This window comes from Corvus brachyrhynchos, unplaced genomic scaffold (genome assembly GCF_000691975.1).
Source record: "Corvus brachyrhynchos isolate BGI_N302 unplaced genomic scaffold, ASM69197v1 scaffold84, whole genome shotgun sequence".
Classification (NCBI taxonomy): domain Eukaryota; kingdom Metazoa; phylum Chordata; class Aves; order Passeriformes; family Corvidae; genus Corvus; species Corvus brachyrhynchos.
In genome coordinates, this window is record NW_008237434.1 from 1,391,822 (window position 1) to 1,409,127 (window position 17,306).

The following is a 17,306-nucleotide window of genomic DNA, read 5'->3' on the forward strand; positions in this document are numbered from 1 at the left end:
AGTGAGAAGCAATTTGAAAAATGCTTAGGTTTGTGTTTCTCTTCCCTGTAGATAAATGGACCGCTTTCTTAAACCCACAGGCATGCACTCAGTGCTGTCTGAGAGGTTTTCTAGAATCACCCCATGTATTTCTAATGTAGTGTCTTGGCCAGGCAGCAGTGGTACTATTTAATTTATTATTAAAAAAAAAAAAAGGCACCTTCCTATGGAAGAAGCAAATTATTATGGTCTGATGGCAAATGATTGTGTAGATTTTTAAATTTAAAGTTCTGTGAGAAGAGTTAAAACCTGTGTGCTAGCAGGAAATAAAATGTGGTGTTGTGCACTGTATAACGGGCAAGCACGTGAGCTCTGCCTCAGCAACAAAAAGCACCTTGTAAATATACTGGTGGATATATTTTTTTGATCCTGCCATGTTGGAGTCTGCAGCATTTTACAGGCACATAGTAGAAGTCTCATCTGTATTTGAGAGGATTTTATCATCGCTATTTTGAGCTGGTCTATAGAAGCAGCAGGAGAAGGACTCCTTCCCAGTAAGGATAGGATTTATGCATCCTTAATTTCTAAACACACAGTTAATTTTTGCAAGGCAGTAATTTTGTCGGGCCTCATGTAAAGAAGCAATATTTGGAATAAAGCAGTAGTATTTTTATGCTGCCTATAGCAATTCAGACTCCTTCTTTCACAAATATTTATACGATAGAAAACCTGGCATGCACTAGAGAGTAAAAAAAAAAAAAAATAGATCAAACTTTCCACGTGCTTTTTCCTGTACTCCATTATTCAATCTGGGAAGTATGTCTGTCTGTGCAACTTTATTAAAAGGGCTTCTACTATTTCAGGATTATTTTGAAAATTGCAGTCTTTTTGAGATAGTTGTTTGGAAAAAATGGTTTATCTGTCTCGATGGACATTGTATCATGGTATTTTGAGAATTAGAAGTTTGATCATCTGTTTAGTGTTAGAGGAAAGCTTCACTTGAGAAAGTATGGAGGATTTTTGTTCTAGTTAAGGGAAAGGGGAATCCCTCTCTGGACAAATTAATTGCATGTGAATCTTTATAGTTATATTTATGCGATACTTTTCATTGAAAATTAATGTGGTGTATGTGCTCTTTCTCCTTTAATATGCTATGTATATAGTTTTGAATTACAGCAGTCTACATTTCAGATATTTTGTACTGTTGTAGATTGAAAAATACTGTTGTAGATGGAATATACTTTTAGATTTAAGAAGAAAATTCCATGGGACATATAAAAATTGATAATTTCCTATCAGTCTAATAAATAAATTTACTGTCATGCTTATTAATGTTAAGCTTGCACAAAGAGCAATCTGTTTGTGCTTTTGAAAAGAAATTCATTACAGTCATAAAGGTAAATTTAGAATCACTGGTGCTTCCCCAACCTTTTTTTTTTTTAATCATTGTTTAATGTGTTTAAAAGTGTTTTTCTGCTCTTTCAGCTGTCAGCTGAAATGGTGTAAAAGTCCATTCTTTGTACTAGGTACTGTGTCCTATTTGTCTGTGAATTAACAATTATCAGAAACGTTTATCTGCCTGTAACTTGTTGAAAAGAATTCTGCTCTGAACTTAAGGCACTTTTCTAGGCATGTGTTGCCTACATATAGGCATATTGAAAAAACTGCAAATGTAATTGTATCAGCATACACGTATTGCTTCTCCCAAAGCCCTCATTTGTTAAAATACTGTTTCATCGTGCATTATCATGTTGGAATGTATTAGATATAGCTCAGATTTATACTGCTGTTTAACAGAAAATTAAATTGTATTTCTCATAACTGTACTTCCTTCCCCTTTGTTTCTGCTCCCCCTCTCCCGAAATCTAATATAGAGAGCCACTTAAAATTCATTCAGTGACCTCCATATGTAAAAGTGACTCTCTTGTTCCTTTTATAGAGGTCTAATTTTTTTTTTTGTGGGGGGGGGGCAAGGGTGTCAAAAAGTTTGAGGTTTTTTTTTTTCCTTGTATTTCTAAACACTGCTTACTGGGCTCATATTTAGAGTTGTTAATTACATGTAAAAGCACAGTTTTCAAATGTTGAGTATTGTTGGCGAAAGTGGTTAAGGTGGTTTCGAAGTAACTTATTTGAAGCCTTTGTATCTTTTTGCACGAGCGAAAGGTGTAGAAGCAGCTGGGGTGTGGTGGGGGGTGTTGCTGGCCTGGCCCACCCAGTGTGTTTGCATGCTGTAAGGCCGGGGAGCGCTTTCCAGAGAGCCCTGTGCACTCCAGCGTTCGAGATACGGCTAGAGAAGTGACGCCATTTAAAAAAAAAAGTGGATGTGTCAAGTCTGTCTTTCAGCATGAGTGTGCGATTAATAGTTTGGTTAAATGATTACTTCATAAGAGCAAAAGTTGTTTTGTAGTGCGACGAAATTACTCAATACATTGTATTGACCTCTGCTGCTGTGAGGCTGCTTCATGGAGGCTCCTGGTTCCCCTCCTCACAGCCTCCTTAAACATCATTTTCAGGGGGGTTTCTGTTGTTTTATTTATTTTTTTTTTTAACCAGTGTGTACATTATCACCCACGAAGGTAGTTTGTGGGTATCCTTCTCCAGAGACAGCTGAGGTGCACAGGAGGAAAGGGTAAGGGTTTGGTAATCCATATCCTTGTCACATAAAGGAAGGTCAAGAGGTGGTGTCAGCTAGGGTTGCCATAAAGTTGAGCTGAATCTAGAAGACATGGAATGTGCCTGGCTTGTTATTCAGGGCGAAATTCTTGGGCCCAGTAGTCACTGCATTCCAGTCCTTGCTGGATCTTCTGATTTGAAGTGGGCACACCCAGGTTTGCAAAATTGCCTTCCTACCTGCTGTGGAAGGAAGTAAGGAGAGAGCCTGTGTGTGGCTTTCTCCCTCCCACTTCCCTGGAAGCATCTGAAAAACAGACAAGGGGTTACGCTGTGGTTGAAAAAAGAGGCCTGGTCAAGGTTTCCTTGATGGAAGGGTGGGGAATTATTTTGGGGGAGGTGTGAAGTATTTAATAAGCTCAGGAGTAGATTCCTGACTTACTACTGAAATCTCAAGGGAATGCCAAAGGAATGCAGCATTTCTGCATTCAGACCCCTTGGTGTGGAAGAAGGCTGTTGCAATATTTGAGGGTTTAGGTCTCTTTATGCAAAAGTTAGAGGAGGCATCGTAGTGAAGTGATTTTGACTGCAAGTCACGCTCTGCGAGGGAAGGCAGGGCACCGTTAGTCACATCCACTACTTAGATGAGTTTTCCCCTCATGAAGGGGCGGTGCGGGAAGAGGATGGTGGCTGCCCATGGCGTACGTGGAACTTGCGGTGCGAGGCTTTGGGTACTACCTCGCCGCAATCCAAGAGCAGCTGGTATCTCACAAGGCGATGTAGGCTGCAATCTGATTATTCAAATGGCCCTGATGTCACTTGTGCGCAATGTGGGGGGAGGGCAGGCGCTAACTCTGGGCACCTGGGGATGTGCCTGGTGCAGCCTCCCGGCCCAGCTTCCATGTCCAGGTGGGCTTCCCACCCAGACCTGATCCACGCTACCTGCTCCTGGGGCCCTCAGGTACCTAAAATGCTCACAAATACCTCAGTTGTGGTAATGATGAGGTATTTTTCCAATTGGAAGGTTAATTATTTTTTTCCCCACCTCGAGGGCTCTTTGTTGAAAAAATAAATTCACTGTGTCTCTTCTGGGGGATTTGTTTGGGAAGGGAGCAGGAGACGTGGGTAGCGAAGGTGCACCCTGTAGGTCATGCTGCCCTATAGGGAGAGCAATGGCCTGCCAGCTGGGCTTCACCTCTGATGCTGAGGTGTCTGAAGGTTGGTTTGAGGAAAGCAGGCCCCAAGTCCCCCTCATGCAGCCACCTCTGTTCCACGGGTGACCATTAGATGGCAATTGGATTGTGTTGCTAATTTTCAGTATAATGAGGGTTTGTGTCTAGTGTGCACAAGACGGTGGGAAATGGTTTTGTGAGGCTAAAGTATTTATGGTGGTTGAAATGGTCACAGTTATTAATAAAAAACTATATTAGTGGCATTGATTTTTAGCTTTGCTTCTGTAAATATCAAGTAGGTAGAAATATGCTCAAAGTAAGAAGACGTGTTAGAAAATATGCCATTTCTTAACTGTATTGTTCTCTTTTCTGTGTGAAAACTTGGAATGTTTTTGAGAGTGAAGGGCCAAAACTTCACATAGTGATTTAAAGTTTTTATTCTGTTTCCACATTTGTTTTTGCAGATGTGAACAGAAGATTTTTTTTTTTGTTTTAATCCTTGAAATTTTACAATTAAGAATGGAAACACCAGTTGTGACTATTCCTATACAGACAATGAGTCATTATGGCAAAACCAGCTAATCTTCACCAACCATATTAACTGTTACGTTGTGGGGAATTTAATTTTTATAGCTCCTCATACTGTTTGATCATTAATTTAAAAAAATCAAATCCCTTGCTGCAGTTTTTAAAAATCAGCTGGAACACATGAAACACAGCTGTAAATGTGTGTCCTGAAAGGTTGGTCCTGTTCTCATTTTGCTAACTCCCCTTTACAGAAGGTACCCTGAGAAATATACTTGTAGTGGAGTTTAAATTGTGCATAGATATGGTAAATTTTAAAGGGGTGGAAAAAAATAACATTTTGGAAGTGTAATTCAAGGGTAATAAAAATATGATCAGGAAATGTTTAAGATTTTTTTAAAAATTTCTCCCTTTTTCCCCCTTCAAGCATGGGGTAATAACATTTTCCACATTTTTGAGACCTTGAAGGTGGTATTTTTGTAAAATGGGGCTGTGTTCATTTCAGTCGCTCTTTTAAGTGCAGAGCATAGGACTCTACAGCGCTGGAGTCCTTTTATGGCTTCTGGCTAGCTACTGGGTGGACTTCAAATGCTTGGTTTTGACCTGAAAAATTCTTAAATGGCCCAAGATTTACCTACCTAACAGAAAATGTGTTGCTTCCCATAATGCCTCTGAGAGAGTGACCCAGACAGCATTAAAATACACCTAATACTTAGCCATGGACAGGGCTAGTCCTTCTAGGAGCCTCACAAAAAAGATTCTTCACTCCTTAAACCTGTTCCTCTTCTTAATGTCACCTTATCTCTTAGCATTTTATCATCCTGGGATTTTGGTAAAAAATATATAGTGGCATGGACCACAGCTGAAGACACTTTCTTCTGGTGATTTCATCCTTACATGAGCCCAGTGAGATAGGCACAGGGCAGTATTGAAGTAGGACCTTTTTCCTTGTAAATTAAGAGTAAAATTTATTCTTGGAATTGGATTATTCAGAATCAGTAAATGGATAGAGAACATGTGCAAAAATGGAATGCTCTAAAAACTAAATATGGATGATAACTTCATGTTTTATCTATAAAGGCGGATGGTTTAGAAAGTTTGGATAGGTTTGATACATTTAGCAATATCAAGGTGCTTTATGTGGTTCCAGAGTGCTTCAAGATGATTCTCTTTTAATGCACTTTTATTTTCATATACAAAATGTCTATCTCCGCATCACTCCATTCTCCATCTCTAATGATGCAGAATATAGAATTATGTAAAGTTATATGCTAATTACTTTTGAAAACTAAGATAAAACCGTAACTTTCCCTTACTATGTCTAGAAACTTGATGTAATCAGAAATACTTGAGCATTATTTTATAGTTTTAGTCTGAGGCTTCCATACTTTTTCCTTTTCTTTTTTTTTCCTGGGCATGTCAAGTATAGGCACTTGCATGCCTTTTCACCCTGCATCTTTGCTGGGTGAGTGTTACCGCTGCTGTCCAAATGAGGAAAATATCTTGAATGCGCCAGTCAAAAATCTCCCTGGCTGTCTGTATTTGGGGTGTGCTGGGGAGATAAGTTAGCCCAGTGCTTACTGGTGCTACCCAGCCTTTCTGGGCATGTCTATCCATCTGGATACTTCAGTGACAGTTGTTCCTTGTCATCAACTGGAATATGTAATTTGGCTTTGAAAATTTCTGTGTGGGAGCAAGTGCTCCTGTGTGTTTGTGGTAAGTATCAAAAAATTGTAATTTTGTTATTACCTCCTGGTTTTGCTTCTTTCCAGATCTGCAGTGTTGGTTTGTGAGTGTGTTTTCAAGGATGCGTATATTTAACGGAGAAGAAGATCTTGATATATGTAGTGGGATACTTAGCAAATGAAGTGCATTATCCTAATATTGACCCTAGTAAACCTTAAAATACTGTATGTGTAATGGCAGTAAAAGAATAGTGCGAAAAAAGGTGGTTTTCCATTTTTTTTCTGCAAATTCATTGAGATTTCAAAATGAAAAATTATAATATTAATTGTTATTTTGCTGGCTTGTATTATTATGACAGCTGGCACAAGAGGAACCTGTGGAATTAAAGGTCTCCTGTTCAACATAGCCTTAGCAGCCATGTGCTTCCCCTATAGCCTGCCTCTTCATGGTGCAGTGGAATCAGCATCCACTCAAACTGCCCTTTTGCAAAACTGAGTGAATGGAAAACTGCCACTAATGTGCAAAATGAGGTGTTCTGTGCTTTTAATTAAGTTAAAATTTGGATAAGAGCACAGATAGTCAAAGAGGGGATCTTGTTCAACATAGCCTTAGCAGCCATGTACTTCCCCTATAGCCTGCCTCTTCATGGTGCAGTGGAATCAGCATCCACTCAAACTGCCCTTTTGCAAAACTGAGTGAATGGAAAACTGCCACTAATGTGCAAAATGAGGTGTTCTGTGCTTTTAATTAAGTTAAAATTTGGATAAGAGCACAGATAGTCAAAGAGGGGATCTGACTCTTCTTGGGTATGGACAGAAATGAAACTGTCTTGAAATAGAAGATCTTCAGCTGGGAAGGGCTTTACTCCATTTTAAATGTTTTGGTGTCTTGATTATTTTGTGACTGTAGCCTCTGCAGTATTTCTCACCAGTCAGTAGTTTCAAAGAGAATGTGTATGTATATGTGTGTCTCTTGTGTGTGTATATATATCCACATATGCATTTTAAAAGATTGTATTACCATAAAATAATTTGCAGTTCAAGAAAGGACCAGCTAAAAATATCTGGAGAATTTATAAAAATAGTAAGGTTGGGAGGTTTTTTGTTTGGTTTTGGTTTTTGTTTTTTTTTTTTCCAGTACCAGTACCCTTGAACACAACTGGAGCTGAATGTTCACTTTTGAAAGATTAACTTTCATGCTCAGCTGAACTTTAGGAATGTTATTTTAAAATACGTAGTCTACACCATGTATCCAATACATTTTTCCTCTTTGAAAATACCAGTACTTTATTGTTTGAGTAAATTGTTTTTTATTTTTAAATGTTAAATGTACAGGTTCTATAGGTTTTCCCTCAAAAATGGAGCTCACTTCACCCTAATGGAGCCTTAAAAATTGTAGTGCAGAAATCAGAATTCCCGATAAAGGGAACTCTAGCGTGTATGAACAAAAATTTCTGTTGGAAAAAATTAATAAGCTTAAGTTATTAGTTGGGTTTGCAGTTACTTATTTTCCTGATATTTCATGTTAAAGAGCAGTCAGAGATGGAGTAAAAAGCTTGCTGAGCTTGGATTTGGAATTATTCATTAAATATCTGTCATGCATTGATCAAGGTGGGGCTCTAATTTTCTGGGAATAATCAGGGCGGGAGGGCTGGCTGTGAGAAGGGAGGGGGTGGGCAAATCCCTGCCTCGGGTGAGTTTTGCTGTGCAGGTGCTCCACACAGCTTTCATCCTAGGGCCTGATCCGGCACACTCTCTGCCCCTTCCTCCCTCCCGTTAAAGGGAATCCTGAATCCTGGGTGTGCTGCAGGGAGACTCTTGGGAAGCAGAGTTGGCAAAGCATCTCTAGCTTTGATAGGGAGAATGCCTGTATCTAGCGAAGGCAAAAGACACCAGTTGTTTCTTTGGTTGTTTTTCCTTTTTAAACAGTGATTTTAAAACAATTACAGAACAGATTATCCAGAAATTTATTTTTGGTGATAGACTGGGTTATTTAGTTTATACACGTCGGGGAAATTCTTTGTGATGGTGGTTTCATGGTTATCATGGAAGAATAGTTCAATTTTTCCTCCTACAGCTAGAGTAAAAATTTCAAAAAAGTCTCTTTAAAATAGTGCTTGACAAATACAATCTGTGGGGTGCTAGAGGAATTTTGGTAGTAGTTTAATCCATGACAATAGATTATATTTATAACGTAAACCTTATCTTTTTTAATATGAATTCTGATACGCGTGCTTTAAATCATTTTCTGGTGAAGGCTTGGTGGCAAACTAATGCAGGTAATGGCTAGGGAAAATAACTTGTCTGTCTTGGACTGTTGCTGCTAATTTAGAAATAATTTTTCAGATGACTTTGCTAATACACCAGCTTGCACAGGCTCCCCTCACCACTGAGGTACCAGTTTGTTAGAGTTATATACTTCCGTGCTGTAGAGCGCACAAGGGTCTTTCCTACCAAGGCAACGGGATTCCTGAATGAACCACTCTTCCTTCATGGAAAACCAGTGCTCTGGTGTACAGAGGGAGCTATTTACCAGGGCCGAGCAAGAGGGATTCAATGCTAAGTGTCTCTTAGTGGTATTGATGACAGTGGGTGCTGGGGCTGATCAGCAGCAAGAGCTCTCACGCGGTGAGGTTTGTGTTAATAGAAGCTAGATTATTTAAGTGAGTTCTAGGTGGTGGTGGTGGGCAGCAGTATAACTTGTTGTTATGCTAACCAAAAATGTTAAAAACTGCCATTGCTAATCAGGAGGCACTACTATTGACCCAAAAGTAGTGCTGCAGTATCTCAGTACTTGTTTGCTACCTGATTGTATGAATTTTCCACCTGCACAGAAATTTTCAACATAGGATGAGAAATAAATGAGAAATGGACAGCTCTTATTGTTGGGGTTTTTTTAAAATACTGTGTACTCATCATTAAATTTCTTTTCAGAGTTTAATTCTGGAACTCAGTAGGAGTGGTGTAAGATTTTTCTTGTATTGCTAATACTAGTTCATTTGAAGATGCATCAGAATGCTTATTCTGCTAAAATACTTAAAAAAAAAAAATCCACCCCAAAACAACCAAACACCCCACATTGTTGTAATAGTCAAAAAGCAGAGGATCCTTTATTTATTAAATTCTAAGGTTTTTTTCTCAGTGATGGTCTGAGTCCTAATAGCAGATGGCGAGTTCCTGTTCTATTTGATGCCTTGCTCTGGGTTGCTGCTTATTATATTTTTTTAGAGTGAATTATATGCCTCTATTTAGAAGTTTTCATTTTTTTTCCTGTTATGCACATGAGAGAGAATTTTTATAAGTAATGTAATTTCTACCCCTTCTTTTACTCTGGCAACTTTTAAACAAGAAGTGGTTGCTGGCATGTAAATATGTCCCAAATTCTGCATTTAACGTAGAATGGTAAGCTTTAGATAAAAGTGGCGTACACACCCTTTGTACAACTGGGCTTTATGGCAGTTGTTCAGTTGAACTCAAAGCACAAGCAGAATTATGTTTTTAGGTATGTAGTGTGTGTTTAACTTATTTGTAGTTTAAGCAACCCATTTTTTTTCTTGAAAGTAGTCTTGGGAAAACAGTTTGAAGACCTGTCATTAACTAAGTTTAAAATTTTGAAATTATAAAGATTGCTCTACATTTGTGTTTGACTAGCTTCACTAAAATCACAGAATTGCATTCACTAGCCGCGGTTGGGTTTTGCCTGCCTCTGTGGCAAGTAATAAGCTTATGTACATTGCTTTTCTTCCTGGCCCTTGGGCTCACGTCACCTGATGCACACAGTCCACCCAGTATGACTGTTACTGGTTTTGCACAGGCTAAGTTCAGCCTCTTAACATGAAAATGCTACTTCTGAATGCATGCTCAGATCCAGCACCACACGTGTGGTTACGTCAGTCTCCCGCTGTGTAACGGTGTTGCATTTTGCGCTGGAGCACTTCAAAAAATGGTTCAAATGGAAGTTGAAGCTAATCTTAACTTTTTTAGCTGGAGACTGCTGGTTGAAATCACATGTGATTTTTGTATTTCAGAAAGCTTTTCTTTGACATAGTTCTCACTTGTCACTGGATGTATCACTTTGGATGGTACCTTTGGGGGAAAAGGGCAGAAAAAGGAAAAAAAAAAAAAAGGCAAAGCATGGAAAAGTCTGTCCAAAACTTAGTCATGTTTTACCATGAGGAAAGCCTGCAAATTCCAGAGGAAGAAATGGCATTTGAGCAGTGATAGTTTTCTGGAGGTGGCTGTGGTGCATCACCTACCTGTTGAGACTGGGACAAGATGAGGGAGAGCTTGGCCTGGTTTGGGGGGCTGAGCAGGCGTCCTGACCTCTTTTCCCTCTAACATTCATCTCTGTGAACTTCCCTTGCACTCTGTGGATAACATGTATGTGGTTGTGAAGCATTAAAGCATGTCTTTGAGGTTTGGGGGAGGAGAGGGAGGGAGTGATGGCTTTGTTTTGAGGCTTTTGGTAGCTTCAGTTCTGGCTGTTACTGGTAGTCGTGTCTCATTGCCTAGTCCAGTACTAGACATGAAGCTGGTGCCAGCATGGTTTGAAATAAACTGAATTTTTGGGGGATGATCGTGGGGAGTAAAGAAGACAGAAAAGCAGTAGTGTTAGCAAAAAGTGGTTAGTAACCCCTGAAGAAGGATGACTTATGTCTGTGGTTAAATGTCTTACAGCACCACAGTCTTCCTTACGCCTTTTCATTTTTTTAATTTGCTATTTTAACTTTCTCCAGCTCTTTAAAAAAATGTTTTTAAATCCTCAGTTGTTTGGTATATCTATATGCAGGTGGAATGGCTGAATTTAGAAGCTTTGAAAGGCATATTTAAACTATACTAAATGGTGCTCTCAGGTAAAAGCAACTTGATCTATTAGTGGGGGCAAGTACCACCTAATTTAGGTATCTCTGTTTATAAATCAATACCATGTGACTGTAAAAATAAGATAGTAATTACTTTCTTGGTGTGATAACAAGCTTGCACATCTGTATACAAACTAAATTCAAACTAATTATCTGCTAAATAATTTATTAAATGTGGTCAAAATTATCATCTTCATTCATATGAACTTTGTTCATAATCTTGATTTAAATACCCAGCAAAATGCCATGTCTTTGAAAACTGCAACTTATTAAATGCAAATAATCTTGATGTTAATGATGATTCACTTATAAATTATACTTATGATTTAACTGGTTAGCTGTGGCATGACATATGCTTTTCTCTGCTTTAAAAGTAACTAATCCAAAATTATAATTTTGCTTAGTTTAATATGAAGTGAACTAAAATAATGTCAATGTTAAATGCTATGTAAAGAGTGCACTTTCCAGTGCAGAAATGTAAACTATTTTTTGTTCTCTGGTCATGGCAGTGTATTCAAATCTACAATGACAGTGAAAAAATCAGTGCTATCTGTGATATTCATCCTCAAAACGTGCTATATTCTGTTTTCTGTGAAAAAGAAATTAAAAATAATGAAATTATTTAAAAGGTGATAGTATTTATCCTATAATTGCTCTATATACCACTCCTTAAAGTCAGGGCAGATTTTTTAATAGTATTACTAACATGGAGGAGATTATAATATATTTACTGTAAAGGTTACTAAAGAAAATACAATTACACCTCTTATACACAAGCAATTTTTCAGCATAACTTGCCTTTGAAAGAAATTGTAGATTGAAATGTTGCATAATTTAAAGTCAGTGAACAATTGAATTTTAGTTGTTGACTTTTCCAGTTGAACAGAATGAAATGATACTCTAAGGCTTTAATCAAGCCCTGGTATGAAAGCTCAGGGATTGCTTTCATATATTATACTATGTAAGCCCGTGTGCACTAATCAAAGCTGCTATGACAAAAGCACAGAAGATTGTTTTGGTAATTCTTAAAAATGAAGTTTAATGCAAGATATAATTAACAGCATTTGTATTAAGTAAATATAAAATATTGCAAAGGACTCGTTGCACACAATCTGTGATGCTTTAACTATGGCAGTGCAAATTATTTATTGTGCATGGGGATTTACTAGTGTAGATATACTTACCCTGACCAAACTTATTGCTTAAAAAAAAAAAAGGAAAAAAAAGGAAAAAAAGAAAAATCTCTATGGTTGTTATTACTGTATAAAAGTAACTTCTTAAAACATGTCAACTAAAAAGCTAATTTTTTTTTTTTTTTGGTAACCAGTCTTTAGATCACACCTTTATGTTAAAAATATTGGGTGTGTGTGCAAGGTGTGTCTCTTTAGTTCTATGCACCAGCTGAAGGATGGTGCATTCTATATTTCAAGGGTATAAAAGTTTTGGAGGGGACAATGTGCAGGTCTTCTAAATAAGATGTAACATTTTTCTGAAAGTACAGCTATGAAATAATATCATTTGTTGCTGTTCTCACCACAAAATTTTTGTGTAATTGAATAGGATTAAACTTTTGGAGGAGAATTCTTCAGAGAAAATTACTAAAAAAAGTGAAAATAATGTTTGAAAACCATACACCAAATTTTTTTCTCTTTGCAAGTAACAGGATTATAGGAGAAGCGATGGCATTTAAGAAAGAAATTTCTGCATCTATTGACATTCAGCATAAAAATTACAAGTCAAACAGCAGAGTGGTCAGTTTTGATGACTTTTGGGTTTTGACAGGGCAAGAGAAAGGAAGGGAAGCTATTTGGTGCTGGTAGTGCAAACCCCATGCATTCTAGCACTCCTCTGGTGAAGGTGCTGTATCTCATCTGATTTAGGTCACTTAATCAGTTTAAGGCCACGTGGAATTGCCATTAGTAAGGGCCAGCACTTGAGTGCTCTTCTTGCTGGTATTCCATCAGTTCAACAAAGTGTACTAGTGAAATAATGACTAGAGCATCAAAGCGAGCATTGGTATCTGTGCAGTCTTGGCTACAGTGTGCATCAATTTATACTTTGAAAGTTTGTTCTAAGGTTGTGTTAATAAGGCTTATTACACTGAAGCTATTGAGACAGAAGAACATATTTATTTTAAAGATAACAGGAAATGTACAGTAAACTTGACATTTCTGCTGTAAAGCTGGTGGAGTATTCTACTTTTTTCCTGTTAGTGTGGTCTAGAAGATTTAAAAGAAACTATTTGTCTTTCCAGTACTTTAAAATTTTTTCTTGATTTCAATCTTGAGATTGAAAGGTAGACATTTTTTTTAATTAAAAAAAAAGAATTTTGTCGTGTGAGCAAATTAACTGCAAGTCATTGTTAGGCTTTGCTGGAACGTCAGATGATGAGCATAGTCTCTTTCAAATGCTCAATTATCATGTCAGCTGTCCTCTTGCAGGGTTGATTAATATACGTATTTTTGAAAAACAATAATAAAAATGGAAGTTTCAGTCAGTGTGGACACAGAGCAAAAGCCATGCGTGTATGTGCACACACACACTCAATTCTTGGAGTGGCTCTAAACTCTGGAAAGATCCTGAAACCTGTGGCTGTACATTTGAAAGTGTTGATTTACTCTGTGCATTTGTTAATTTCACTTTTAGTTTGTTTTGTTCTTTTAAGCACTAGGACTATTATTCATATTTTTAGGTATTATTTTATAGACAATTGCCTAAATGAAGTAGTTTGCCGTTGTTGATATCTTTTTATATCGTGGAAGAGACTCGAAAATGTCAGGGAGCCAGTATGGTAGCTGAAGTTTACACATACACTTAAAACCAGACTAAGAAGATATTTCAGTTGTTCTAGTTACAGCATATAAGCTTTTTGAAATTAGATGGTGTTTTCAGCAGCACGAGTGTTTGTGTTTCCCTTTCCTAGACCCCACAGTAATCTTTGTTTATTGAGATCCTTTTAGGAATTGGACACTAATTTGTGTCAGTTTTTGTAAAGCAGCCTGAGAGAGGCAGCAAACAGGCTTTTCTTTAAAAATTGCATGTGTGGTGTGAAACAGCAAGGTGGTGGTGAAGTGGGACGAGTCCCTGAACTACCCTAATGCCACACTCAGTTTAAGTTCTGAAGTAGCTTGTTCTCAACCTGAACTTTTAAATCCGATATTTGATAGCAAAAAAAAAAAAAAAATCGAGCAAATGCTGAGACTGTGTAACAGAGGTCTTGCAATTAAATGCTATAAGTGTACAGGAGGAGCAACTCTTGCTATTTTGTTTCCCCTCCAGTCCTCCCCCTGCAACCAGAACTGAATTTGTTTAATCTGGAGCGTACTGTGGACTCAAATTGAGAATGAACAACTGTAGTTTCACTTAAGTGCGACCTGAAAGAGACCAAAATAGGTTGGAGTCCCTGTCTATCACTGTGGTGTAAGGAATCTGGAAAGCATTTCCGATGTTCTCTGCACACACGGGCTCGTGGTTGAGCAGTTGGTCTCAGCAGCATGGTGGCTACCGAATTCGTCTATGAGTGCTGCTAATTTTATTTAGATATTTCAGTCTGAGAAGGGTGAATCACTGAGTTATTGTTAGATGAGATCTAATCTGGTGCCATACCTCCCATACCAAAAAAAAGTTGCCAAAATTTTACATAGTACATGATATCTATGTCACTTATTTCCATTGGGTTTCTGACTGGTTGGCAAACTCCTTCCGAGTAAGAGACGGTAGTAGGGAAGACATGCAAAATAAAAACACTGTGAGGCTGTATACAGCAGCTGCTTAGAACGAAGTATCTTGTTGGCTTTTTAATTATTGCACTTTTTTTGCTTCAGAAGTGACTCTGAAGTATCCTTCACCATTCGTTTTTGCTCCTTGGACTCTTTAAAGGGAGCTGAATTCATTGGAAATTAGGGGGGAAAAAAGGAGAAAAGAATTTTTTTTTTTTTAATAATCTACTTCTCCCCAGCCCCTAACATGGCCACATACTGCAGGGCCACCCTATGAAAGTTTCAGTCTGTGGCTTCTTCTTACAGCTGATGTAGATTTTCATAGCTAGTTTGTAATGGAAAATAGTGACTGCTTCAAGTAGCAGGCCCTGTGGGCACTAGGAAAACAGGTGATGGGAGAGAAGAAGCCTTTGGCTATTTTGGTGGCTGAAGAAAATGAAGGGTGGGGAGAAGAAAGATAAAAGCTGAGTACTGTGTCCCATTAAGGATACTAAGTAAACAAATTTTTTTTGTATGCTTAGAAGTATTTTTGCTTTTAAAAGTGTTTATTTACAGTCTTTCATGCACCTCAGGGGTATTTTCACTTTTATCCACATCCCAGTTAGTTGCAAGTTAGTGGTGTGGTGAGAGAATAAATGGCAAGTGACTGTAGCTTGAAAAAGTTTGGTCAACAAAATCAGCTGCATAGCACAGTTGTTTAAGGAATAGAGACCTCTGCTCAGAGGAAGAGGGGTAGATAAAATGTGGCATTTAGGAAAAACACATATACACCCCCACCCTACCCCAAATGGAGGGGGAGGAACCAATCTCAAAATCAACCCAACCATAAGTGTCACAAGCCACAAAGGTGGGCCCATTATTCTAAAGGATGCTAAAACTTCCCATTAGATTTAAAGCAGTGTTTAATTCTTTATTTAAAAAAAAAATCTTAACAGCCTTCTCTCATTAACAACACCTGAAAAACGAATGGTTTTTTTAAATGAGAAATTCAGCATTAATATAGTAATGGCAGAATCTTCAGAATTTTTTTTTTAAATGCCTTTATGTTCCACTCAAGGGAATTTAAAAATAATGAATATAAGCTTTTAGTCTAATTAGTGATGTGAGGAATTGTTGGGCTAAAATCCTGACGCAAATGGTAACGGGTGAGAGCCTACTATCCAGGTTATCCACATAAACATGAGAACTACCAGTGTAAGCTGGGCTTACACTGCTTGATTTGCCTATTTCGCATGATGTGACTTGGATGTGCCAACATCAATTTCTGGCTGTGCTTCTTGAGCTATCAGTCCATTCACAAAGGTGCAGATCCTTTCAGAGTGTTCAGGTTACTCCTGCAAGGAGAGCACAGCCCGGTGCCCACTGGTTGGGCTGGTGGCTTTGGGGTGTGGAGCTGCGTGGCTGTGCTGGCTCGGCTTTCTGACTGCTCGTCCTGGGGAGAGGTAGTAAACAAATCCCATGGTGTGCAGGCAGTGGTAGGAAATTTGATCATCAGCACAGAGGGAGTTGTGAGGTAATCCAAGAGTCATATTTTCATTCTGAATGCTGAGATAATGCACCTCTCCAAAGCGGCTGCTTTGGTGGGTTGTATGTGCAAGATGAAAGGGGAAAAGTGTAGTTAGGAGCCAACTATTATGTCTTGCATAAGCTTTGAGAAATTTTTTTTTTGCCTAAATTTTATGGAAAATCCTTATTCTGAGTGGTAGTACAGACTGCTTTTAAATCTGGGTCTGGGATTAAATGAGTCAACACAAAGAGAAGTATTGCTGCACTTTGCCTGTGGCTTAGCCAAGCTTTGTCTGCTTGAATTGCTGAATTGGGTCTGAAATTGGAGCAATAACATTTCCTCTTCAAGTATTGTGCTGACCAGATCAGTGTGTAGAAATAAAAAGTGGTGATGTTTCTTAACAAGTCAGTATTTGAAACCCTTCTCCTTTCTTCTGCTAGGTAAGTTCAAGATGAACTGTCTGTTTCACAAGCTAAAGGCCTGATTGGATAAAATATAGTAACTGTGTCATCAGTGTGCCTTGTAATATATGCTAGAAATTAAATATCTTTTAATATAAGTGATATAAACACCTCTGTTTGTCAGTTAACTGAACCTGAGTTTGTTTTAGAAAGAAATTCAGAATGCCTTCATTCATTAGGCAGGAAGTGTGACCCTTTGGTTTTGTATTTATCAGAAGTACTTGTTAGGGAAAAGCATATTGAGAGATATAATTGCACGAATGTATATGCATCTAAAATTTTCTATAAAAAGATGCCTTAGAATGGACTTACTGCTGTTTGTTAGATACTTTCAGGAATCAAATATGAACAACTTTGAGTGAAAAGGTTGCTTAAACCCATGATATTTCAGTGTGAAGAGGGGGGCAGGCAGAGACTGCAGCACCTCTTGCAGGAAAAGCCACTCCAGTGGCTCAGTCTGCGTCATTACCTACATTTACTGCAAAGAAAATAATGAGAACTCCCCCTCCCTTGCCCTGTAACTAGAAACTAGTGCTTTTCCTCCCAGCCACACTGATCTGAATTGAGAGTTAAGCATTATTTATTTTATCCTGTAAACTTGGCTTCTTTTTTCCTTTCTTCCCTCTAGAAGAGCATTAAAAACACTGATTCACTCTGTTGTGCCCAAGCATCAGCTACTTGAAGCAACCCGAGGGGGAGAAACTAATGAACTCTGTGTGGGGGTAGCTTTTGTGTGGGTTTTTTCTTGCCTGTTTTTATTTTGCTAGCTGCACAGTAAACAATAAG

The 17,306-nt window shown here is 38.2% G+C and overlaps 1 protein-coding gene across 1 annotated transcript in view; it reads left to right on the plus strand.

Annotated features, from left to right (window-relative positions):
• The window catches only part of IGF2BP3 (insulin like growth factor 2 mRNA binding protein 3), a 111,961-nt gene that overhangs the window by 1,477 nt on the left and 93,178 nt on the right, over positions 1-17,306 (plus strand). The window contains exons 2-3 of the mRNA XM_017731188.1: positions 10,563-10,576; positions 16,158-16,164. Coding sequence (XP_017586677.1) covers positions 10,563-10,576; positions 16,158-16,164 — 21 coding nt within the window. The remainder of the gene's footprint in view (positions 1-10,562; positions 10,577-16,157; positions 16,165-17,306) is intronic.